The sequence below is a fragment of the Eptatretus burgeri genome, chromosome 10, assembly GCF_056783735.1.
Source record: "Eptatretus burgeri isolate ZD-2024b chromosome 10, Ebu_testis_v1, whole genome shotgun sequence".
Taxonomy (NCBI): Eukaryota; Metazoa; Chordata; class Myxini; order Myxiniformes; family Myxinidae; genus Eptatretus; species Eptatretus burgeri.
Genome location: NC_140970.1, coordinates 17,729,933 through 17,757,732, shown reverse-complemented (window position 1 = coordinate 17,757,732; position 27,800 = coordinate 17,729,933). Strand labels below are relative to the sequence as shown.

General features: G+C 41.2%; 1 protein-coding gene across 1 annotated transcript in view; it reads right to left on the bottom strand.

The window, feature by feature from the left end:
• Positions 1–26,344, bottom strand: part of NTN4 (netrin 4) — a 51,546-nt gene extending 25,202 nt beyond the window's left edge. The window contains exons 1-5 of the mRNA XM_085897214.1: positions 26,127–26,344; positions 24,608–25,143; positions 9,443–9,706; positions 8,166–8,292; positions 7,197–7,385 (exon numbers count right to left, since the gene is read on the bottom strand). Of these exons, the coding sequence (XP_085753340.1) occupies positions 7,197–7,385; positions 8,166–8,292; positions 9,443–9,706; positions 24,608–25,143; positions 26,127–26,196 (1,186 nt within the window). The 5' untranslated portion in view covers positions 26,197–26,344. The remainder of the gene's footprint in view (positions 1–7,196; positions 7,386–8,165; positions 8,293–9,442; positions 9,707–24,607; positions 25,144–26,126) is intronic.
• Positions 26,345–27,800: the final 1,456 nt, after the last annotated feature.

Here is a 27,800-nt window from a genome sequence, read left to right as displayed (position 1 = left end):
GGTACTAAGAGTGCTGTGAAGTGTGGTGGTACCATCTCTGACTTATTTCCAGTTGTTACTGGAGTTTGTCAGGGGTGTGTACTGGCCCCCACACTTTTCAGCACTTGTATGGACTGGATTTTAGGGAGGATGTCGGAGAGATCAAGCTGCGGTGCATCGTTTGGGAATGTCAAGATCTCGGACCTTGATTTTGCAGATGATGCAGTCATCTTTGCGGAGACTTTAGACATCCTCTTGGGGGCCCTCGAGGTGCTGAATCAGGAGTCGGAGCCGCTGGGATTACGGGTTTCTTGGGTAAAAACTAAGATCCAGGCTTTCGGTGACATATTGGATGCTGCTGTCCTGTCTGTGTCTGTTTGTGCTGAGGATGTTGAGGTCGTGGAGAGATTCACTTACCTTGGCAGTGATATTCATGTTTCTGCTGGCTGTGAGTCAGAGGTCAATAGATGTCTGGGTCGGGCCTGGGGAGTCATAGATTCACTGGATCATGGGGTGTGGCGCTGCCGGTACCTGTGCGGGAGGACGAAAGTCCGAGTCTTCAGGTCCTTGGTACTTCCAGTCTTGCTCTATGGATGCGAGACTTGGACTCTGACCAAGGATCTGAGATGGAGACTTAATTCCTTTGGTACCAGGTCTCTTCGGAGAATCCTTGGCTAGCGCTGGTCGGATTTTGTGTCCAACGAGCGGTTGCTGAGAGAGACTCGGATGAGATTTGTTACCTGCATCGTCCGTGAGCGTCAGGTGCAGCTGTATGGACATGTGGCTCGTTTTCCTGATGCTAATCCTGCTCACCAGATTTTCTCAGCGAGGGAGTCTCATGAGTGGAGGAGGCCAGTGGGCCGACCACGTGCCTCGTGGTTGCAGCAGGTTGACCATCATCTCAAGGAGATGGGGATGGGCCTGGCATCTGCCTGGGGGATGGCCAGACGGAGGCCCCTGGAGTACCGGTGGAAAGTGGACGCAGCGACGCGCTGTTCTGGCACATGCTCCCATACCTGACCTGACCTGACCTGTCATACCCCACGGATTCCTTGCTGTCCCTGCTGTGCATAATAATAAACCCCATTCACTGTGCCACATACCTTTCCTTGCCTGAATGTAAGTAAATGCTTTGTGTGGAAATGTTCCCAGCTTGATTTCGTCTTTTCCTTCATTGATCTAGCATGGCCTGTATCCAAGCTTCGGCAGGATGTCGTTCCCCAACGATCTGTTATTCTAGCCGATACGTCCTTGGCGGTTACGCTCGGCTGCATCTGATCCAGAAAGGTGATCCGGTTTGAACAAGGCGGACCAAGGGCGTGTCTCCCGGTAATTTGATCACGTGACCATTTTAGGTAACCAGTTTCCATTAGATAGGAGGACCCAAAGTCATGTGGTTGAGTTATTGGTGTTCATGGTCGATTAGCGACCCGCCGCGCCACGGATTTATCCGTGTGCGACAACCTGCGATTCCGGCGAGACTGCTGGGAACCCGAGGCAGCTTCCCCCCCTCGTGGTCTTCTCGCCCCCAATCCCGGGTCCATTCCGCAACAATATATATATATATATATATATATATATATATATATATATATATATATATATATATATATATATATATATATATATATGTATGTATGTACGTATGAACACACACAAGGTGAATGCACCCGGCATTGCCCGGGTTCTTTTTGAATGAATTAAATCTTCTGTACTGACGCGAGCCCAGGATCAGTTCCCTCTTGGGCCACAACAATCATAGCCTAAGTGGGTTGGTGAGGGGGAAATACCCCTCCCCCCCAGCCGAGGGGACTCTCCACCTAGCCTATAACCTTCCCGGGGCCTGTCCCGACATTTTTTGTTTCAGAGGTTTCCTCCTATCCTTCACCATTCAGGAGATTAGCGCGTGCAGACAAACAAACAAACAAACAAACAAACAAACAAAAACTTCAAATTATATATTAGATATTGAAACATGTGGAGTGTGACGAGCACTCCACCGATCCCCAGTGGACACAGTCCAACACCAAAGTGTCGCCTACAACACAGAGGCTCCAGTCCAGTGACTCTGTCAAACAAACAAAGATTATGTTGTCAACATCAGTTAAACATCAAGCGGAACCACCGATCCGGATTTCAGGCTTATTTGTCCTCATCAGGATAACATACCAACAAATATCTAACCAATGATGACCACAATCCTTGTTTATACATCAGACGCACCTCCTGAGTGTGATGGTGAGCATCACCTCGGATTATGTCTCACAAGGTAAAACCGTACAATCCGCACATAACAACCATCCGTCTGCCATTCAACCCATAATGCAAACCATTTAACCAGATGGCACGTGATGTGATCGGCGGGAAAATCAAAATATGAGCAGTGTGACGAGCACTCCACCGATCCCCAATGGACACAGTCCGACACAGGACACACCAAAACCGACTACCCTCACTGGCTCGCCAGTGGGGAGGTTGACTGTGATACCCTGCAGGACTAAAAACAATACCTGCTAAAGGGCAGATGAGCTCCTTTAGGGAGTCAGTAGCCAACCAGTCAGGAGATGGTGTCTCCGAAAAAACATCCATCCGGTTCGACTGTTTTTTTTTAGGTCGTAGGTTGTGGACAGCAACCACTCAGGGTAGTACTACCGTTCTGACTTAGGAGTGTTAAAGTGGTGCCTGGAACCATCTTACACTCTCAGTGTCAGGATTACTGGTCTTACTTTCTGTCTCACTCAAACTATAGCTTCAGGGCTAGCTTTAATCTCTTTCTCGCAAACAAACATCATACACTTTTCTTACTCACTAATTTTCACTCCTCACTTTACATCCTCTGTTTTATTTCCCTTTCCTCTCATTTCCCTCAGACAGCCTCCAATTAAATATAAATATGATAAAGTCTGAAAAGTTAATGCCCCCTAGTTCCAGGCATTATGGGGTGCGAATAATCTCTGGTCACCTGCCTGTCTCTGCTGCCAATGAGGGGGGGGGCTCAAGCAGTAGTCGTATCATATATGTATATGACTATATATACATATATATGTATATGCTCAAAAAGCCATTTACATATTATATATCAGTGGGTTTGGGGAGAATTGAAAAAAAATAGAGGACCCCGTAGCTCACTTGGTTGGTTGCCAAAAAGTGTAGTGACAGATGGATCAGGATAATAATTTTAAAAAGAGGTGGATTTAGAATACGCAATTTAGGTCAGGTAGTATTGACATAACATGATGTTCACAGTAGTGTAACTCCCTGCTGTCTTTGAGCCTTAGTTTTTGAGACATTGCACACTTCTGGTCTGAAAATGTCACTTCCTTTTGTGTTAAAGTTAGCCCTATTTGATAAGGTGCAACTCCAAGGTGTCTACAATTCGTATTTTTTGAGATACTGCCCACTTTCTGTTCAGGTATCTCCCGCTTAACGAAGGGGTTATGTATCTTTATAACCCCTTCATATAGTCAACCATTATTTCTTATAGGAAAATTACACCTTGTTTCCCAACACTAGTTTTTCGGTCTACGAGCGAAGCTATATGCTTGGTGTGACAATGGGCTTAGTTCCAAGTGACATTACAATATTATTATTTACCTAATAATAAAGACAGTAACACAATCATAAAGTTAATTTTGTTGTAACACTTAACGGGCGGTGTTAGATGAGATGGTTATTTTTTAACTTTCATTCTGAAAAGTTAATTATTTGTCAGCCTTCTGAAAAGTTAAACATCCAATTGAAAAGTTAATCGGTATGAAAAACATATTACCACGGAAGTAAGTAACATTGTGCAATCATCAAACACTGTGTTATGTCATCAAACATGTAGCGAATGAAGACCTTTGTCAAGCAATGATTAGCCCTAAATTAAACCATTCGTTGTATCGAACCTTCGCTATTCGAACGTTCGTGAAGCAGGGTATACCTATATTATGACATTTCCTGCCGCCATATTGTGTTTCAGATCAGCTTCTTTTCATCAAACGTTACTATATTTCATATATTTTCATATATGAAAATATATGAAAATATATTTCATATATTTTCATATATTTTAAGTTTTGCATTAATCATTAAAACGGTTTCAGGCAAGATGATTTTTATAGATTTTCCTTTGATCCAATATGGCTGCCAGACCATGTGAAAAATGATATCATTATGAAAAAATTATATTTCCTGCATGTGGTCCATCACATATGTATTGTTTCACATCAATCAGTTCAGTGGTTTCAGAGAGGGTGTTTTTTTTAAAAGACTTTTTATGATCCAATATGGCTGCCATACCACGTGAGTGATGATGTCATTGTTTACAAATAATGTTTCACATGGGAAGTCGATCACAAATTCATAGATTCGCATCGATCAGTTTTTGAGGTTTCAGAGAAGAAGGGTTTTAAAGGTTTTATTATGATCCAATATGGATGCCATAACATGATGATGTCATTGTTTACAAAATATATTTCCCTTGGGTAGTTGATCACATAACTAAACTTGCATATTAATCGGTTCAGCAATTTGAGTGTAGAAGACTGTTAAAAGTTTTCCTGTAATCTAAAATGGTGGCCAAGTTAGATCAAATTCAAGTACTTTTGGGACCTTTAAACTTTACATTGACCTACTTGTCGGTGGAGGGGGAGGATGCCATATATAAACTTGAGTTCGACCACACCAAAGATCATTTGAGCCAAGTTTGATTACAATCCCATCAGCAGTTTCAGAGATGAAGTTGCAAGTGTTTACGGACAGACTGACGAACTATGCTCACCTGAACTATGTTCCAGGTGAGCTAAACAACTAAATTGAGAAAGGAAAGGGAGGAGATAAGGAGACAATATGTGAGTTGGCTTGTAAAGGGAAAGGGGATTTGGAGGGCAAATGAGTCAGGGCTGCTGGAAGGGAAGGAGGAAGGAGGAACGATGTATGAAGAAAGTTCCACCATTTTTGAGTTCATAAAATATTGTTGACCCAAAAAGTTACTGATAGCCAGTTGTAAATGTTGTCAAACTGCTTCCTCGTCTCCCCCAGTTGGTTTCCTCTTCAATTACATCCCTTTTTCCCCTACAGATGTAATTTTGTTCTCTTGCTAAATGCTATATTGTCTTGTAGCATGTTACCTATTTGTCAGGAATTTACACATTATTTATTTTGTGATATGTTTTGACATATGACGAGCCTTGTGTTGGCGCAGTGGTTAGGGCAGCGGCTTGGGATCCAAAAGGTCCTGAGTTCAAGCCCCGTCGAGCCACTGAATTAATACACCAGGGGGTTGAGTCAGCCTGTCATCCTTCCGAGGTCGGTGAAATGAGTACCAGTATACTGGGCCGGTGTATACCCCAGTTAAAATAGGTGTACCATATCCCTGTGTCGTAAGAGGCGACCAGGGTTGCGTCAGGAAGGGCATCCCGCGTAAAACATGTGCCAAATCACTATGCGGATCATACGGATGATCCGCTGTGGCGACCCCTAACGGGAGCAGCCGAAAGAAGAAGAAGATATGTTTTGACATTTGCGTTTCAAATGACATTTATTATTCCCTGAGACGGTTTGTAATAAAAGGAAAGTTAATTTTTTTTCTGGCAATTGATTTTAAAGCAATGAAGGGATGTCAAAAATGTAGGTTAGAAGGATACACATATTTGAGATAATAAATAGTAAAAGATTATTATAAAGAGAATGAAATCATCATGGGATAATGTCAAGTGGATGCAATTGCGAATACTGCTAACATAAGGCAGTCGACAATACGGAAAATTCCATGACTACAGAATGTGTAACTGAAACCGTAGATCTTTGCTTTCCTTATTTCACTTCCAAGTTCTGTCAAGTACCGGTGTGTATTTGGTTACGTTCCTGGAACTTGTATATTTAACAGAATTCTGGATAAGCTCTCTTCCTGTCATTCTTTCTAATAGTGGTATGGTGATTATTACAGATGAACTGGCATGACTGCAAGGAAAAAGTGGTCAACTCAAGGTGTTCTTGACACGAGTGATCATCGATGCTGCAAAATTGGATTGAAATACCTAGGCTTCAGGCGTTCACATGGTCAGCCCAGCCTGCGTTCCTCTATTCTCTCGAGCCTGCATGTCAAGATTTTTCCACCCTAAGCATGGAAGAGATATGTACAACTCCACAGGCATTCTCAATGCACATGAGCAGAAAAGCAGGACTTGAAATCATTTTATTACGCATTTAAGCAACCACTTCTTCCTAACGGATTTTCCCTTGGTGAGTTCCTTTTTGCCCACAACACGATTTATGGTTCGAATTTGTCTCACTTGTACAATGCTTTAAAAGGGCGAGATGTAGAGATGGAGGAACACTTGAGACGTCATCCTGTGAACTTGAGGGCATTCTGAGGCCGATCATGTACTTAGTGTGCATATCGAGATTTCCAGGCATAATGCCAAGCTACAAGGTCTATTTGAATAGCCTCTAACATAGCTGGCCCACTTGTTATTTATTTGTGCCATAATAACTTGATTCTGTCGCTTCTCTTGTAAAAGAATGACAAATTCTCAATCGTATTGTTTCTTCAAACATTTCTAATGGTTTGTTGGTGTGTCACACCAACTTTGATGTGGCTGTGTATTGAATGGTAAAGTTGTGATGGTGGGTCTGCATTTAAACGTCTTGGGTCTGTGTTTAAACACATGTGAAGTTAAATCCGACAAACACTGGTGCAGGGTGAAAGGTATCACCATATTATGGAGCAAACGATATTTTGGAGGGCACTTAGCCATGTGGACTTCAAATAACCCACAGCCTCTTTTGAGTTGAGTTGACCTTTGAAGTGGTAGGGTGTAAAAATGGTAATAGCAGCTTAAATGGGATGTGCAAGTTTTAAATAAAAGGGTGGAGATGTTGTCTTTTTCAAGTATGTTCAAAAACGAGACGGTGAGTGTATTGAAGTTATGATAATGTGATGTTAATTGGGTTAATTAATAATGTAAGTTAGGTTAATTGACAGAGTTTATAATAAGTAGGATAGACCGAGTGGCCTCCTTCCGTGCACAAGTTTCCTCACATATTATTGTGTGGTTTGATGGGCTAAAATGAATAAATCAGGAGAGGGAATAAAAAAAAGATAGGCACAGAATGAATTTAGGATGCAAAAAATAAAACTAAGGACAGCATTAATTGTGAACGAAGAATTAACAGATTGAGCACACCTTAACCAGGTCTTTTCACCACTGAGAAATGGATGTGAAGCTTACGTTTACAAACGTGGATCGAGGATAGAGGTTGGGTTGGATCACGGTGGAAACCAGGTCGACATCGATGGCAGTGCTGCCCTTGGGTGTTGTCTCGGCAGCCGTCACATACCCCGCCACTCCGGTTCTGTGATGCTTGCCATACAGCAGGATCAAAGTGGCAAAGACTGGCATGGTTGTGGCATTGACAGGCTGGGTAGAGGGTAGGTACCAGGGATGGGGCAATAGGTGAAAGGGGTTAATGGGGGATTAAGTTTTGAAAACCAGTTGAAAGTCATCCTGAGGATGCCGTCTCCATGAATTGCCTACACACTCACATTCCTCATTCTGCCTTGATAGCCATGCCAAAATAATGAACGCCAGGCCTATCAAACTGACTTATTTCGCCTTGGCCTCACTGCCAATCAATTGGCAGCCATTATGCCACCAACAAAATTGGTATTGGGATGGTGATGTCAAGGTTAGTTCTCTTTGTCACACTCTGGCTTTGCTTTTCCTTCCTGCATATCAATAAGGACTTGAAGATAAAAGATGGATGGGGGAGGGGTTGGAGAAGGAGGTGGGGGGAGCTTTTCTCCATGTCTTCAATTGTGCACAAAAAATGTAAATACAGTGTAAATTGTTGCCTGGTAAGCTAAAAGCACAACAGAGCTATTTATATTTGTCTGTGGTGGAGATGGTGTCAGTCATTTCTGAACTTTTTCCCTCCACTTAACCACAACCAGCAAGCAATGCATGATGTAAGCTTACTTGTTGAGGTGCTGATGCCAATGCTCTACTTTCATTTCCTAAACTTGGTTGAGTTACCCAACACAAAAGGCACACTTAGCCAGGACCACTTAACAACAGTTGGTTCATATGCTGAACCTGAATATAAAAATATTGCTTGGATCAAAAATTTAAATCTCATTAAATCAACGACAATACAATTTCAAAAAAATTGATTCTATAAACCTTTAGCCCAGATCTCACCTTGGCATGCATTCACTTCCTCAGTCTTTCCATTTGCCGGTTGCCATGGTCGATCATTATACAGTGATTTGCACATTTGGCAATGATCTCCTGTGGTGTAATGTTTGCATTCACACCTTCCATGCACCTAAAAGATAGAAAGAGATCTTTAGAAATAATTCAATTCATAATTTAATTTAAACAAACATTGTTTGCTGAGAAACATGTACATTGACTGGCCAAAAAAAATTACAAAATGCATCTGACAGGTGGTTGGATCATCTCTGGACTGAATGACATCAGCAAAAGGATGTGCCATCAATTCCACTTGATATTATTAGTCCCCTACCGGTTTCACCGGAGGGGACTAAGGTTTTCTGTTCGTCTGTCCTTCCGTCCCACCTGTGGTTTTTCAGACCCTTTTCCCCATACCATTTAACATATTCCACTGAAACTTGGTACATAGCTTTATTATGAAAAGTTACAGAACAAGTTTGAGTTTCATGGCATTTCATCAATTTTTCACAGAGTTATGCCTTTTTGGACTTCAGAAATATCACCCGTCCCACACATCCAGGATTGTGCCCAATAGCAAAGGAGACTGCTCAGGCAGCACCAACGCTTTGCACAGAGTATTGTCCCAATGGATGGATGGATGGATGGAAATATCACATCGGTTGGGGACATGGATTGCAAAGCAAATCTCACTCTTGTTCCTGCAGAGAGGCCGAGATTACGAAGTTCAATGTGGTTGGAAGATGTGGGTTTGTCTTGATGTGGCAATCTGACAGGCGAAAGATTCATCTTTCACTTCTCCCATCAAAAGTCGATCTGAGATTGATGACCAATTTTAGAGGTTTGGATCACTGAGCTGGCTGGGTTCACATCAATTTGCACCATGCAGCCACTTTGATTCTCCTCTTTCATATATTGTGAAGCAAGCTGAAATTTCCTTCCTTCCTTCCATGTAAGTGCTGCTTCATCACGATGAAGATTACTGCACCGCACTGCCATGAAGATTATCGCATCAGAATTTACCACTTCGTCTTTTCTTTATCTACATCTGCTAAGTGGCTTGGGACATCAGTGACTCGTTGTACTGATGAGTTATCAGTGACTCATCAGTGACCAAAAATACTTTTATAGGAGTAGTACAAAGCATTAGAGGGAGTTTTGTATTTTCTCGGCCGATGGTTGCCCATCCACATATTCGTAAGAAGCAGACAAAATTGCACAATCTAACAAGAGTTGCTTAAAAGGACAATCGATTCAAAAAAAATAGAAATATGTATATATACCATGATATGATAATCTTCACCGGGGGCTGGGATGCACCGTTGGGCATGCCCATTGCATAAACATGTCCCGAAGAACATCAGGTCATACAAGGAAACGTGTGAAAAAGGGAGAGGGTCCTGGCAGCCTTTCTTTTGTAAGCAATGCAGAAGAGGTTGTGGTCGCAGCACCCGTAGACGGAGGTTAGTTACCACCAGCAGCTTCTGAGCAGTGTCGCTGTACGGGTTCTCAAAGTGATTGGTTGGCATCATTGCACGATATATCACCTGCACAAGGACAGATTAGTAGAACCATACTCATAAGATTGTCATAAATGCAAGTACATTTCAGAAGCCTCTACGAAGATAATTCCTTGGGTTTTAAGAGAACAATGGCAGTGAAGAAAAGTAAAGGAAAGGAGATGGCGTGGCTGACCAGGGGGAATGGACTCATAACTAATAGTGTAATCAAACAGCAAAAGTTGTGGCACTTTGTATTAAATCAAAGAATACATCATTTTGATTAACACATGCAAATTGCTGCTTTGATTGATGGATGCCGTGATTAAGCAACTACATTACCAAAGTAATTATGACGGTGAGAAAATAAACAGGGTTATAAATTCATAACTATTTATTTGATTTCCAAAAGAATATCTTCATCACAATCAATTTGCATCAAAGTTTGGGAGAAATCAGGCACAATAGCGTGTGATCCCACGCATTAAGGTTTGTATGGTACAAGTTTTCAATAATTTTGGCCTGTCTGCACTATTTTAATCCTCAGCATGACCTGTTGCCTTCTATTTTCTAAGGACATTACTCAGAGGTGACTTGAAAGGGCACAATTACCTGAACCTCTGGCACCCACTAACCATTCCACGTTGAAGGTCATCCATCTCTTTACCTCGTGGCATCACATTGCAGTTGAGTTTCCAGATCTGCTGTACAGTTTTATAAAGACTTGTTGCTTTGTAGAATGGTGAAAAGTTTGGTGAAAAGCAAAAAATAGCAAATCCATTATCTCGTGTTACATCTCGATATTTGCATGATGTGTTCGTGGAATTGAGCTTGGTTGAATTTAAATGGACCGAGGAATACATCTCATCACATCTTATTGTTTGATGTGTTTGGTAGAAATAGGATGTTCAAAATCCAGTTGATTTAATTGCAATAGATATTTCACAGGCCAAAGATTGAGAACAATTGTCTGACTTCGTTTTAAGGCAGATTTGGTGGTGTAATGGTTATAGCGTCCGCTCCGAGTCTGGGAGAATTGTCTGACTTCGAGTTAAGGCAGATTCGGTGGTGTAATGGTTATAGCGTCCGCTCCGAGTCTGGGAGAACTGTCTGACTTGGAGTTAAGGCAGATTCGGTGGTGTAATGGTTTGAGTGTCCGCTCCGAGTCTGGGAGGTTAGTGGTTCAAACCCTGGCCGAGTCATATTAAAGACTTTAAAATTAATGGTATGTGCTGCTTCCTTGCTTGATAGTCAGTAGTTAAAAAGAGAGAGCATGGACAATTCCAATGGGTTGGTATCCATCGGAGGAGGAAATTCTTCTTTCGGAAATGCCCCACTGTGTGTGGTGAGAAATGCGGCGCCATTGTTGTGATGTTGCTGGTACCCAGAGTGCCCTAAGAAGTGAGGGCATTTCCCTTAAGCTCATTGGCTGTGTTTGTCTCGTATAGCAGTCCTGTGTTGTATCATAAATTTGTCTATATATGCTCGTGTGTGGCTGCTCCACCATGAACCTCAGATAGTGTAAATCGAAAGAAAACAAGCTGAATACAATGAATGACCCTGACGTTGAAAGAAAGCTGATTACCAAATGATGTTGATACTTGTTCTGCTCGGATTTTATGAAAATTATCTACATTAAGACTGTAGCTACACCAGAAGGTCCCAAAAGTGAAAAGAGAAATCGAATAGAACTTAAGATAGCCTCGTGAGGTGGCATGGAAGCCAATGGAAGTCTCCCCTCGGTGAAATGCATTCCACACAGACCGAGGGGACAAAACATTCAAATTTCACAAATCTCGATGCAACCGAGTGTGAATCAACCTTCGCGACTGCGAAAAGTGAAAACAAAATTTAAATTAAACTAAAAAAAAAAAAAAAAATTGAAAATCCCTCCTATTGACAGTCAAACGTCGGGTAAAAAAAGGCAAAGTCTTGGCTAGGCATTGGGTGGATGCAGCAGGAAGTGACAGGCAGGTGCTGCTATGCCAGATGGTACAGTCATAAGTGAGGACAAAGGAACTAACATCTCACTCATATAAACAACAACTTGCATATCCTGTTCAATTGGAAATATGGATGGTACCTCTTTATATTACTATAGTAATGGCTTTTGTGAATGTGCCTGAAAAGCATAGTCAGCAATGCTGGATGTGTGTACAGCAGAGTGTGAGAACAGAATATGAGCTCACTGATCAATGCGTATGACAAATGGAACAGATAACACTGGTCAACAATTTTTTACTTTCTGAATGTTGTCTAGATTTCTACAAGTGAATTAGGGTATTCTGGCACTGCTGAATCAGGAAATGGCATCCGTTTCTCTCCATCAGGTCAGGTTTTTGTGCTAAGTTGATTTGAAAAAATCAGATCTTGTGACAAAATCAATTACATTTTTGTGGCATTATCAGCTGATTTTTGTCAACACATATCATCCTAAACATGTTTTTAAGAAAAAAAAAAGTTTTGCCAACAACATTTATTGATTACATGATAGAAACATCGATTACTGTCATCTGATTGGTGGGCATTGATAAAGGTAAGTACAAGTAAATTGCATGTTGCGTCACCACTGTTCAAACTTCAGGGCTTGAACTTCCGTTTCTTCGAACTCCTGGAATGTTCAGCGGCAGGGAGGTCTCTCTTCAGATTCCAACAGTAGTCAGCCATCATGACTGCGTCCCAGCGACCCTGATACCTGGTCTCCATCTCCTTCATGTCCTGATGGAATCTCTCCCCCTGCTCGTCACTCATTGAACCCAGGTTCTCAGGAAACCGGTTCATATGTGAAAATAGGTAGTGCATCTTGATGCTCATGTTGCAGCCCAGGTTTCTGAAAGCAGTCAGCATGTTGTTGACAAGTTCTGCGTAGTTTCTGGCCTTATTGTTGCCAAGAAAGTTCTTCACTACCAAAACAAATGTCTTCCACGCTTCCAGTTCCACTTCGTTCATTGAGTTTTTGAACTCTGGATCTCTGATGAGCTGACGGATCTGAGAACCATCAAAGATGCCAGCTTTCAACTTCTCCATGGTCAATCCTGGAAAAGCCTGGCACAAGTAAGTGAAGCAGTCACCATCTTTGTCCAGAGCCTTGGTGAACTGCTTGATTAAGCCGAGCTTGATGTGCAGCGGTGGGAAGAGTATTCTGTCTCTGTCCAACAGAGGGTCGTTGATGACGTTCCTTTCTTTGCATGGCACCAATTCCTCCCGCACAGGCCAGTCCTTCTTCGTGTAATGCTGAGCACGGTCCCTACTATCCCACATGCACAGAAAACATGGGTACTTGGTGAAGCCAGACTGTTGTCCCAACAAAAAGTTCACCATCTTCAGGTCAACACACATAAACCACTTATGCTGATCATAACCAATTTTCTCCAGCACGTACTTCACCGCTTCATACTTCTCCTTCAGTGTAGTCGAGTGAGCGATGGGTACAGAGGCAAACTGGTTGCCGTTGTGAAGCAGAACACATTTCAGTGATCGCTTGCTGCTGTCAATGAACAGTCTCCAATCTTTGGGTTCGTACTGTGGCACTCCAAGCTTGAGCAGAAGCGCATGTCATAAATTGGCGCATGTAGGTATTGTACATTCTTCAGAGTTCGTTATTTCAAGAAATACAACTTTTTTGTATCACATTATTACAAAATCTGCCCCATTAACTTTAGTTTTGATCCACAAACTTTATGCTTTGCCTCACCAATTTTTGGAAGATTTTGAGGTTTTATGACTTCAAACTGATCCCTTTTCGACATAATCACCCAGAACTATCGTACCTGAATACTTCTTGTCATTAAAATAATTATTTCCAATCAAAACAATTATTTGACATGACATTTTACCCCCACCAACTTCTTCTAAAATGCTCCACACATGCGTACATGTGAACAAAAATGTAAAAAACGACATGTGGCCATATCTCAAAAACTTGACCTGATTGAACAAAACTAATGTGAGTTTTGGATTCAGCGCATCAGATTCGTCCTAAATCAGCTTAAAAAATGCAGACAACAAATTTGTTGTTGACCAGTGTAATGAGTGAAAAAAGTGTGATGTAACTGGGGAACACCCGATGATGGAGACAGATCATCATAGCTTGCAGAGTTGGCCGGAGTTGGGTGCAGCGGCTGACGGAGCAGGAAAGCAGAGTTGGTTATGGCCATAGTGGCCAAGAGCTTAACCATGGCCTGAGTTCTGCAAAGGCTGAGTCAGTCAATCCACACTGAGTCAACTAGCAGAGAAAATGGCCAAGAACTAGCTGACGATATAGTTGGGTAGGACTGTGATGCAGCACGTGAGATTGTACTACTATCCTGCATATGAAACGTGTGTTGCATGACTTGAGATTTATACAACTACTACTACTACTACTACTAGTATGACTACTTCCCTATTTCATTAACAGCCGTAACTATTCCCGTCTTATTGTAGGGTAGGCCAGAGAATGTTTTTGACATAAATCTTTCATGAACCAGCTTTTATGAACTTTGTTCTATAATTCCTTGATCCGCTCAACTAAAGCAGGGAGTTTTGGAGCTCCAGTGTGATTAAAGGTATTCATAGTATCGAGGTGACTGCCTACTTGAGCAACCTGGACTTTAAGAGGCTTCCTCTCCAATGCGAGTTATAACCTTCTCGCCTCTCTTTCGGTCTCAAACCTTGTATCTTCTCTTTCCACCTCGAGCCTTTTTTCTTTTCTTTCTGCCTCAAGGCTTTTCATCTTGTTTCCTTGTTGAACCTTTTGGTTTATATTCAGCCTAGAGCCTTTTACTTTCAGCCAACCTTTCAGCTTCAGTTATGATGTTGGCCTCTTTCAGTCTGAGCCATCTATTGTCGTTTTTCAGGGCCCGCTGCTCCCTCTCAAGATCTTGCTGTTCAACCACAAACTGTAGTAGTTCTTTGCCCTATAATCCCAAAGCACACTTCTATGTTTGGATGGAAATCAGCACTTTAACCATGACCAATCATAACAGTACAGTCCTGTTACCTTCATGCTCCAAAGTTTTGATCAGTCATGCCGTCTTCCACAGACATTCACAAACACCACTGCATGGTCACCAGATGCAGTGACAGCACACATGGCTCACCCCCTATTCACTCACCAATGCAGACCAACAATGGCCCAGTTTGATACAGTCCCACAGCCACCACCATAAGTACGCTCCTCTGGCCTTTTGTTCCACACACACAGACCGTCCCTCCTCGCTTGAGGACAAAACACACCCAAGGTTCTCCCGGCCTTGACACGCATGCAATGAATCCTTGCACCACTGAGAAGAAATGAAAGATCGTGCTCCATCTGTGCTGCTGCGGGCACTCCTATCCCGTTCACACACAGTGCATGCCACAGTGAACACCGCCAATGGAAAGATCGATCCGAGACGAACCCCTAACTGTTACAAAATCTAAAGCTCTTTGATGAATCAATGCCCAACCAATAGTCAGGCATAGTCCAAATTTGCGTTTATTCAAACGATAAAACACAAGCGGCACATGAACACACTGAGTTGGCACTGCACACAGAAATGGTGACACTCTCTCTTCTTTCCACTCTCTCTAGGCTCTGCTTTTCTACTTATATGGACTGCTAATGAACATACCCAAAAGACTCTCCCTCTAAGAACCCTCTCGCAAATATGAGACAGTTCTATATCTAGGAAATGCTCAATATGCAAGATCATTCCATATCCAGGAGGTTTAACTTCCGCGAGCACTCACCATCTTACCACAGGTGGTAAGTCTGTACAGCTTGTCTCCACAGCAGGTCCTGTGTCTACACAGCTTGTTTGATATCACAGAAAGAGTCATCAAAATCGAAAACTAATATTGCCGAAAGGGCATGACAGAATCCAGTGAGTACTATATGTGGAAGAACTGATGCTCCATGATACTCAATACTATACGTGGAAGAACTGATACTCCATGATACTCAATACTATATGTGGAAGAACTGATACTCCATGATACTCAATACTATATGTGGAAGAACTGATACTCCATGATACTCAATACTATATGTGGAAGAACTGATACTCCATGATACTCAATACTATATGTGGAAGAACTGATGCTCCATGATACTCATGATCAAAATCCAGAGAGAAAAAGGAAGAAAGGGAAAGTCCTTTGTCAAAGTACAACATCAAAGAACTGATACTCCATGATACTCAATATTATATGTGGAAGAACTGATGCTCCATGATACTCAATACTATATGTGGAAGAACTGATGCTCCATGATACTCAATACTATATGTGGAAGAACTGATGCTCCATGATACTCAATACTATATGTGGAAGAACTGATGCTCCATGATACTCAATACTATATGTGGAAGAACTGATACTCCATGATACTCAATACTATATGTGGAAGAACTGATGCTCCATGATACTCAATACTATATGTGGAAGAACTGATGCTCCATGATACTCAATACTATATGTGGAAGAACTGATGCTCCATGATACTCAATACTATATGTGGAAGAACTGATGCTCCATGATACTCAATACTATATGTGGAAGAACTGATGCTCCATGATACTCAATACTATATGTGGAAGAACTGATGCTCCATGATACTCAATACTATATGTGGAAGAACTGATACTCCATGATACTCAATACTATATGTGGAAGAACTGATGCTCCATGATACTCAATACTATATGTGGAAGAACTGATACTCCATGATACTCAATACTATATGTGGAAGAACTGATGCTCCATGATACTCATGATCAAAATCCAGAGAGAAAAAGGAAGAAAGGGAAAGTCCTTTGTCAAAGTACAACATCAAAGAACTGATACTCCATGATACTCAATACTATATGTGGAAGAACTGATGCTCCATGATACTCAATACTATATGTGGAAGAACTGATGCTCCATGATACTCAATACTATACGTGGAAGAACTGATACTACATGATACTCAATACTATATGTAGAAGAACTTATGCTCCATGATACTCAATACTATATGTGGAAGAACTGATGCTCCATGATACTCAATACTATATGTGGAAGAACTGATGCTCCATGATACTCAATACTATATGTGGAAGAACTGATGCTCCATGATACTCAATACTATATGTGGAAGAACTGATGCTCCATGATACTCAATACTATACATGGAAGAACTGATGCTCCATGATACTTAATACTATATGTGGAAGAACTGATGTTCCATGATACTCAATACTATATGTGGAAGAACTGATACTCCATGATACTCATGATCAAAATCCAGAGAGAAAAAGGAAGAAAGGGAAAGTCCTTTGTCAAAGTACAACATCAAAGAACTGATACTCCATGATACTCAATACTATATGTGGAAGAACTGATGCTCCATGATACTCAATACTATACGTGGAAGAACTGATGCTCCATGATACTCAATACTATATGTGGAAGAACTGATGTTCCATGATACTCAATACTATACGTGGAAGAACTGATACTCCATGATACTCATGATCAAAATCCAGAGAGAAAAAGGAAGAAAGGGAAAGTCCTTTGTCAAAGTACAACATCAAAGAACTGATACTCCATGATACTCAATACTATATGTGGAAGAACTGATGCTCCATGATACTCAATACTATACCTGGAAGAACTGATGCTCCATGATACTCAATACTATATGTGGAAGAACTTATGCTCCATGATACTCAATACTATATGTGGAAGAACTGATGCTCCATGATACTCAATACTATATGTGGAAGAACTGATGCTCCATGATACTCAATACTATATGTGGAAGAACTGATGCTCCATGATACTCAATACTATACATGGAAGAACTGATGCTCCATGATACTTAATACTATATGTGGAAGAACTGATGTTCCATGATACTCAATACTATATGTGGAAGAACTGATACTCCATGATACTCATGATCAAAATCCAGAGAGAAAAAGGAAGAAAGGGAAAGTCCTTTGTCAAAGTACAACATCAAAGAACTGATACTCCATGATACTCAATACTATATGTGGAAGAACTGATGCTCCATGATACTCAATACTATACGTGGAAGAACTGATGCTCCATGATACTCAATACTATATGTGGAAGAACTGATGTTCCATGATACTCAATACTATACGTGGAAGAACTGATACTCCATGATACTCATGATCAAAATCCAGAGAGAAAAAGGAAGAAAGGGAAAGTCCTTTGTCAAAGTACAACATCAAAGAACTGATACTCCATGATACTCAATACTATATGTGGAAGAACTGATGCTCCATGATACTCAATACTATATGTGGAAGAACTGATGCTCCATGATACTCAATACTATATGTGGAAGAACTGATGCTCCATGATACTCAATACTATATGTGGAAGAACTGATGCTCCATGATACTCAATACTATATGTGGAAGAACTGATACTCCATGATACTCAATACTATATGTGGAAGAACTGATACTCCATGATACTCAATACTATATGTGGAAGAACTGATACTCCATGATACTCAATACTATATGTGGAAGAACTGATACTCCATGATACTCAATACTATATGTGGAAGAACTGATACTCCATGATACTCATGATCAAAATCCAGAGAGAAAAAGGAAGAAAGGGAAAGTCCTTTGTCAAAGTACAACATCAAAGAACTGATACTCCATGATACTCAATACTATATGTGGAAGAACTGATGCTCCATGATACTCAATACTATATGTGGAAGAACTGATACTCCATGATACTCAATACTATATGTGGAAGAACTGATGCTCCATGATACTCATGATCAAAATCCAGAGAGAAAAAGGAAGAAAGGGAAAGTCCTTTGTCAAAGTACAACATCAAAGAACTGATACTCCATGATACTCAATACTATATGTGGAAGAACTGATGCTCCATGATACTCAATACTATATGTGGAAGAACTGATGCTCCATGATACTCAATACTATATGTGGAAGAACTGATGCTCCATGATACTCAATACTATATGTGGAAGAACTGATACTCCATGATACTCAATACTATATGTGGAAGAACTGATGCTCCATGATACTCAATACTATATGTGGAAGAACTGATACTCCATGATACTCAATACTATACGTGGAAGAACTGATACTCCATGATACTCAATACTATATGTGGAAGAACTGATGCTCCATGATACTCAATACTATATGTGGAAGAACTGATGCTCCATGATACTCAATACTATATGTGGAAGAACTGATGCTCCATGATACTCAATACTATATGTGGAAGAACTGATGCTCCATGATACTCAATACTATACGTGGAAGAACTGATGCTCCATGATACTCAATACTATACGTGGAAGAACTGATACTCCATGATACTCAATACTATACGTGGAAGAACTGATGCTCCATGATACTCAATACTATATGTGGAAGAACTGATGCTCCATGATACTCAATACTATATGTGGAAGAACTGATACTCCATGATACTCAATACTATATGTGGAAGAACTGATGCTCCATGATACTCAATACTATATGTGGAAGAACTGATACTCCATGATACTCAATACTATATGTGGAAGAACTGATGCTCCATGATACTCATGATCAAAATCCAGAGAGAAAAAGGAAGAAAGGGAAAGTCCTTTGTCAAAGTACAACATCAAAGAACTGATACTCCATGATACTCAATACTATATGTGGAAGAACTGATGCTCCATGATACTCAATACTATATGTGGAAGAACTGATGCTCCATGATACTCAATACTATATGTGGAAGAACTGATGCTCCATGATACTCAATACTATATGTGGAAGAACTGATGCTCCATGATACTCAATACTATATGTGGAAGAACTGATGCTCCATGATACTCAATACTATACGTGGAAGAACTGATACTCCATGATACTCAATACTATATGTGGAAGAACTGATACTCCATGATACTCAATACTATATGTGGAAGAACTGATGCTCCATGATACTCAATACTATATGTGGAAGAACTGATGCTCCATGATACTCAATACTATATGTGGAAGAACTGATGCTCCATGATACTCAATACTATACATGGAAGAACTGATGCTCCATGATACTTAATACTATATGTGGAAGAACTGATGTTCCATGATACTCAATACTATATGTGGAAGAACTGATACTCCATGATACTCATGATCAAAATCCAGAGAGAAAAAGGAAGAACTGATGCTCCATGATACTCCATACTATACGTGGAAGAACTGATACTCCATGATACTCAATACTATATGTGGAAGAACTGATGCTCCATGATACTCAATACTATACGTGGAAGAACTGATGCTCCATGATACTCAATACTATATGTGGAAGAACTGATGTTCCATGATACTCAATACTATACGTGGAAGAACTGATACTCCATGATACTCATGATCAAAATCCAGAGAGAAAAAGGAAGAAAGGGAAAGTCCTTTGTCAAAGTACAACATCAAAGAACTGATACTCCATGATACTCAATACTATATGTGGAAGAACTGATGCTCCATGATACTCAATACTATATGTGGAAGAACTGATGCTCCATGATACTCAATACTATACGTGGAAGAACTGATGTTCCATGATACTCAATACTATACGTGGAAGAACTGATACTCCATGATACTCATGATCAAAATCCAGAGAGAAAAAGGAAGAAAGGGAAAGTCCTTTGTCAAAGTACAACATCAAAGAACTGATACTCCATGATACTCAATACTATATGTGGAAGAACTGATGCTCCATGATACTCAATACTATATGTGGAAGAACTGATGCTCCATGATACTCAATACTATACGTGGAAGAACTGATGTTCCATGATACTCAATACTATACGTGGAAGAACTGATGCTCCATGATACTCATGATCAAAATCCAGAGAGAAAAAGGAAGAAAGGGAAAGTCCATGATACTCAAAGTACAACATCAAAGAACTGATGCTCCATGATACTCAATACTATATGTGGAAGAACTGATGTTCCATGATACTCAATACTATATGTGGAAGAACTGATGCTCCATGATACTCATGATCAAAATCCAGAGAGAAAAAGGAAGAAAGGGAAAGTCCTTTGTCAAAGTACAACATCAAAGAACTGATACTCCATGATACTCAATACTATATGTGGAAGAACTGATGCTCCATGATACTCAATACTATATGTGGAAGAACTGATACTCCATGATACTCAATACTATATGTGGAAGAACTGATACTCCATGATACTCAATACTATATGTGGAAGAACTGATGCTCCATGATACTCATGATCAAAATCCAGAGAGAAAAAGGAAGAAAGGGAAAGTCCTTTGTCAAAGTACAACATCAAAGAACTGATACTCCATGATACTCAATACTATATGTGGAAGAACTGATGCTCCATGATACTCAATACTATACCTGGAAGAACTGATGCTCCATGATACTCAATACTATATGTGGAAGAACTGATGCTCCATGATACTCAATACTATATGTGGAAGAACTGATGCTCCATGATACTCAATACTATATGTGGAAGAACTGATGCTCCATGATACTCAATACTATATGTGGAAGAACTGATGTTCCATGATACTCAATACTATACGTGGAAGAACTGATACTCCATGATACTCATGATCAAAATCCAGAGAGAAAAAGGAAGAAAGGGAAAGTCCTTTGTCAAAGTACAACATCAAAGAACTGATACTCCATGATACTCAATACTATATGTGGAAGAACTGATGTTCCATGATACTCAATACTATATGTGGAAGAACTGATGCTCCATGATACTCAATACTTTATGTGGAAGAACTGATGCTCCATGATACTCCATACTATATGTGGAAAAACTGATGCTCCATGATCCTCAATACTATACGTGGAAGAACTGATACTCCATGATACTCAATACTATATGTGGAAGAACTGATGCTCCATGATACTCAATACTATACCTGGAAGAACTGATACTCCATGATACTCAATACTATATGTGGAAGAACTGATGCTCCATGATACTCAATACTATATGTGGAAGAACTGATGCTCCATGATACTCAATACTATATGTGGAAGAACTGATGCTCCATGATACTCAATACTATACGTGGAAGAACTGATGTTCCATGATACTCAATACTATACGTGGAAGAACTGATACTCCATGATACTCATGATCAAAATCCAGAGAGAAAAAGGAAGAAAGGGAAAGTCCTTTGTCAAAGTACAACATCAAAGAACTGATACTCCATGATACTCAATACTATATGTGGAAGAACTGATACTCCATGATACTCAATACTATATGTGGAAGAACTGATGCTCCATGATACTCAATACTATACGTGGAAGAACTGATACTCCATGATACTCAATACTATATGTGGAAGAACTGATGTTCCATGATACTCAATACTATATGTGGAAGAACTGATGCTCCATGATACTCAATACTTTATGTGGAAGAACTGATGCTCCATGATACTCCATACTATATGTGGAAAAACTGATGCTCCATGATCCTCAATACTATACGTGGAAGAACTGATACTCCATGATACTCAATACTATATGTGGAAGAACTGATGCTCCATGATACTCAATACTATATGTGGAAGAACTGATACTCCATGATACTCAATACTATATGTGGAAGAACTGATACTCCATGATACTCATGATCAATACTGTAGAAGAGACATTCAAAATCCAGAGAGAAAAAGGAAGAAAGGGAAAGTCCTTTGTCAAAGTACAACATCAAAGAACTGATACTCCATTGGTGAAGATGGTAAATAAAATGGGAACATCTAATGTGTAGATTAAATGGGAACACCTACCATGTGTAGGCATGAGATGGCATGGTATTGGCCCCATTCTGTATTCCCAACATGCATGTCCATGAATACTAATATTGTAGTTCAGACACCTGTAAGTATGTGATGTAGTCTGGCAATTGACAACAATCAGTTGAGCTTTGACATAAAAGCAAATGCCTACTGACCATAAACTCTGCAATGTATGAGGGAGGGGGGAGGAGGTGGGTGGGGTTGGGAAGCATTAGACAAATTTCTAGCATTAACCCCTCATCAGAGCTGAAGGGTTATCACCCAAAAGGTCGGCTTCTCCTTGCTTCCCACAGCGATTAGCCTGTCTCACTCAACGTCCTGTTGAGTTAATTCATCGTTCAACTTATCCGCCAACATACATCGACACGATTCTTCACAAGCGAGACAAGTTAATCATTCTACAACCAGAGTAAGAAATGTGCTGCCATTGAGCAAGGAGACATATTGAACTAAGACTGCACAGTTGGATGGAATCCAAGGTCAGGTGATATGTGAAATCAAAATGTTGGAAGCAAGTGATTTGACATTTAGGCCTCATGGCAATTATTACTTGAATGTATTTGTTTTTGGACCAATAAAAACTAAAGCTGTCAGGTGAAGAGTCCGAGCCAAGTGCGGCTGGGGAACCATGGTTTCAACTTACAGGAAGTTGGAGTAAAAGTCTACCAAACCTTTGGAATCACGGTGGGTAAGGACATTGGATAGAGAGAGGAAAACAGTTGACGGGACGTGGAATCCTAAGCGTCCCACACATTTCTGCTATGAGCATGCAATTTTGCCCTCATGGTTTTTCTTGCTGTTGTGGCATGCTCAGGAATGCAGCATGGGTGAGGGGGGTGGGGAAAGGGGAAGGGGGATGGGGGAAACGCCTTCATCAAACCACAGCAATTATTTACTTGTGGCAAAGTGTATGGCTTTGAAGGATAAACTTGAGGTTCACGGTAGGAAATTCTTGGCGCGACGTTTATCAAGTGTTATCAGACTGCAGCCTTTGGCACTTTTAGACTGCTGTGAGCGGCACCAAACACAGACACGCAGTAATGGTCTGGGAACTCAGACCCTTCGAGGCATTTGGGGTCAGAAAAGATCACCTCAAGGAACCTTTGATAAACAGTGAAACGCAAAGGTTCCTTGATGAGGAGGTATGAAAAAAAACATTAAAAAAAAACAAAAAACGATTGCGGTTCAAAATCATGGACCCCTATAATCACAAGAGTGTCAGAGGACATTGATCATGGACAACATTTCATTTAGAATATCAATACTGGAGAAGAGACATTCAAAATCCAGAGAGAAAAAGGAAGAAAGGGAAAGTCCTTTGTCGAAGTACAACATCAAAATGAAGTTGAATGCACGGGTACAGATGATCAAAGAGGAAAGAAAAGATTGTTTTTCTTCCTGTTTGGTCACTTACTGGTCCTGTTGTGGCTACAAGTTAAAGTTTGTGGCATCCGCTGCGAGCAGTTTCTGAAAACACTCAACCACCTGGCAGGACCCATATGCACACATGTTTTAGGGACAAGGCACCGGTGAGTCATGTGGATGGCAGGACGTGTTTAATCTCTGAGGATTGTCGGATCTGAATCATTTCCCACTGCCTGGATTATCATCGTTTAACCTTCAGCATAACGTCCGAAATAAGGACCACGAGAGAGAATGCTTCAAGTACTTGGTCCTAATGCAATAAAATTACTTTTAGACAAATCATTTTCTCCAATATTTATTTAAATGTCCATTACCAATGCCACCGTGGAGATATCCTGCATTGTCAGTAATCGAGGAGAGCAAAAATGTATGTCGGCCTTGAATCTAGCTGCACATTCAAAACTTGCTGGATTCAAAGAACCTTGTTTTACAATCCTCTTTGAAACATTCATAACATCATGAAGATCTTAGCTTCTTGTTTATCGCACTTTTCCGTTGTGACTATCAATGAAGTCATCAACCAAAATAATTTTTCGAAGGGATTGTTCTATAACTGTGGGTCAGATTATATATAGGAGGGCATTATGGAATAATTGTTCTAGCCATGTAGAAATCTTTAAAAATATAGCACCTAGTGCTCTGTTAGGCTGTGCTGTGAATAACCAGACTTGCTTTGCTCACCTCCCCTTGTGTACAAGGTTCGGGGTCGGAGTACCGTGAAGTGCAAGGTGCTCCAATCTCTTCGACATCATCCGGGAGGCCAAACTCTTGAAGGCAGTTGGGTGCGAAAAACTTGTACATTTGCCAAGATCGGCCCCCATCAGCTGATCGTTCGAGCACCATAACTGCCGGCCTCGATGATCGGAAGATTGCGACCATGTGTGTGAAGACAAAAGGTTTTCCGAGGTCCAATCTCAGGGCCTCGTGCTTTGCCCCTGTTTGTGACTGCCACCATGTCCACGGTCGGTGAAACGGAGAGTCTGTCATTGCCCAGGGACCGTGGACTCTAGCTTTGCACCTCTCGCAATGGGCCAAGCATCTTCCAGTTGTCCTGTTTGTGGTCGTGTCAGACAGGAAGCTGCAGGTCTGCCTCGAATGCAGTCGGTTGCTCCGACACTGTGTAAGAGTGGCGATTTTGCGACCTGACACAAGGTTTCCTATTGGAGGACTACACGGCTGGTCTCTGCAGCGTGATTCCATAGTACTGAAACGACGATCTAAAGGGATGGGAGTTCGGAAAGGTATAAAAAACAAAAAAAGGAGGTTAAATCGTTTGACGACTGTCTCTGACATCACCGCAAGCTTAGACTAGACCCTGCAGTGGATTTTTAAAGCAACTATATTACATGTCAAGCGATAATGATGTGATATCATTATGACATATAACATAATCCCATGAAATCATGATAAAAATAAATCCTGACACGTACAATGTATGATTCGTACACGTCCAGGCACACACGATTCATCTCCAAATGGACGCACTTTCTTAAAGTGTGGCTTTCTTTTCTTAAATTAAAGAAATGCCATCTCCATCATCTTCCTTTAATGGCCACGTTTATTCCCACCTAAATGAGGAGTCGGCTTGGGAAAGTTTTTTGACACAAAATCTCATCACGAACCAGCCGGCCCAACCTGACGTTAGACAGGCTGTAGGTGATTTGGCCAGGGATTTGTAATTTGGTTAGGGTGCTGCGGATAGCTCGCCGACTCTTCGCGAAGGACACCATCGGACGTTTAATGTGCACCAACTCTAATCCCCACAGACGAGACACCAGGTTTATCGTCTTTTCGAGGATACGTCGGGACGGCGCACTTAATGAACCAACGCCGCGTCTACGATTCATATGCCACTCATGTCATTCAACTTTCCTTTTGGGTTGTGAATTCAATGGTGCATCGTTGCGATGGTCGTTCGTGCTCGCGACGCCCTCCACCGGCACGTGTGCGCGCATTCGCGTACGCAACGCGCGTTTCCAAGTCCGTGCAGATAAACATGGGAGGCAGTGGCACAAACTACGTTTGGAAGCCAAAGTTTATCACGATGTGAAATGTCAGACGTGAGAGAGCGAATGTACGTGTTGCGGGAAATGTCCGATTAAAAGGTAACAAACTTGGTAGAAAGCGGAGTGAGAGCTCAGGGCGGACCTGCGCAACATTACCCTGCGGACCCCGAATCCTCTTAATGGTGCATCCTGACCTGCGTGCGCGGACACGGCGCTGTCCTGTATCAAGAGGAGTAGCACGAGAAGTGTGGCATCATGGGCCATGCCGCAGACCTTGGCCGGGCCGGCACCGCTCGATCCACAGCCCCGGGCGATGACTCTCCGTTGATCGTCGTGCTCAGCGGGTCGAAGTGCGCAGGTTCTGACTCCAAAGGGGAGGGACGAGGAGGGAGCGCGTGTGTGAGGGGAGAAGTACGGGGTGCGGAGTGGCATCCCTTGCACGTTCATCTCGGATATTAAACGACGTGAGAGGGCGTTCATCACGGTCTCCTGATATGATTGTAATTTGTGATATGAGCAAAAATTTTTTTTCAAATAACGACGTGTCATTGAAAGCTTGATATTTTCCAATTCTCGGGTTGTTTCTGTGCCAATTGCGACTTAACTGGAGACATATTCTATTTGATTTTGGTGGTTCCAATTACTTTTCTTTGATGCAAATGTGGGTTTACCCCCGGGGATTTTAACAAGTGGGCGTTTCATGAATTGTTAGGGTTGTAAGATGCCAGGGGTCCAACTTTTTAATCCTCAGTCACGTTTTCACGACACTCGTGTCACTTCGGCCATATCTTGGACGTCACAACCTGACGTCACCCACCAAGGAAATGTATCAAGCCATGGAGACTATTAGATGTGGAAGAGGTGTTTAACAGCGACGATGAATCGATCTATTTTTACACTTCTTAAAGCAGTTGTTAAAAACTAATTTCACTTTGGGTCAAGGAAAGGTTATTCCACAGTCACGGAACCTTGATTTTAGCAGGTGGGTTTTAAGTCATGGTATAGTGTGAAATGACACACCATGATGGTTTGTTTTAATCGGGTGCACGATTGTTTCAAAAAACAAAGCAAACTAGAAAGCATCTGAAAATGTAAAGCCCGTCCGCTTTGTAATTGGACTTCTTCTTCATCTTACGAAAATTCACCGTTTGTCTGTCTGTCTGTCTGTTCCCAGGTTCCGCAAAAACGGCTGAACCGATCGCAACCATTTTTTGGGTGTGCAATCCTGGGACCCCTTGGAGTAAAACAGGCATAAATATAATATAATAACATGACCCCCTTGACGGCTCTTGTAGGGAGCGGGTGCTTCTTGTGTACTAAACTGTACCTTTGACATTTTGATAAAATTATTCATTTATCCTCAAAATTCTCATCATAAATCTTTGTTGAAAATATGATGACAAAGCTCAAATTGTAAAAGTGTTACATCCCGGACAGACAGACACACACACACACACACACACACACACACACACACACACACACACACACACACACACATACACACAATCTCAAAACCCTATCCCCTGCACAACACCAAGCACCTGTATAAAACTAGTGGTAGTCAGTTATATGAAGGCCAAGAATCAAAATACTGGTGCAATGTAGCTGTTATACCATATTCAAGGTCTCGTCTGTATGAGCATTAATTAATCAATGTGAATAAGAATGGAAAGTTTCTTCAATGGAAAATAAAAAAACAAGAAAAAGGTCAATGACATTTGGTATCGGTTCAACATATGGAATCTCATGATGTCACAAAAGCGAAAAACCTGGACAATTCATAAACGAAATAAATATAAACGTGAGTTGATAAACTCACAAGGCAAAAAGACACTAACCTACAAACTGAACTCATACAGAGAACT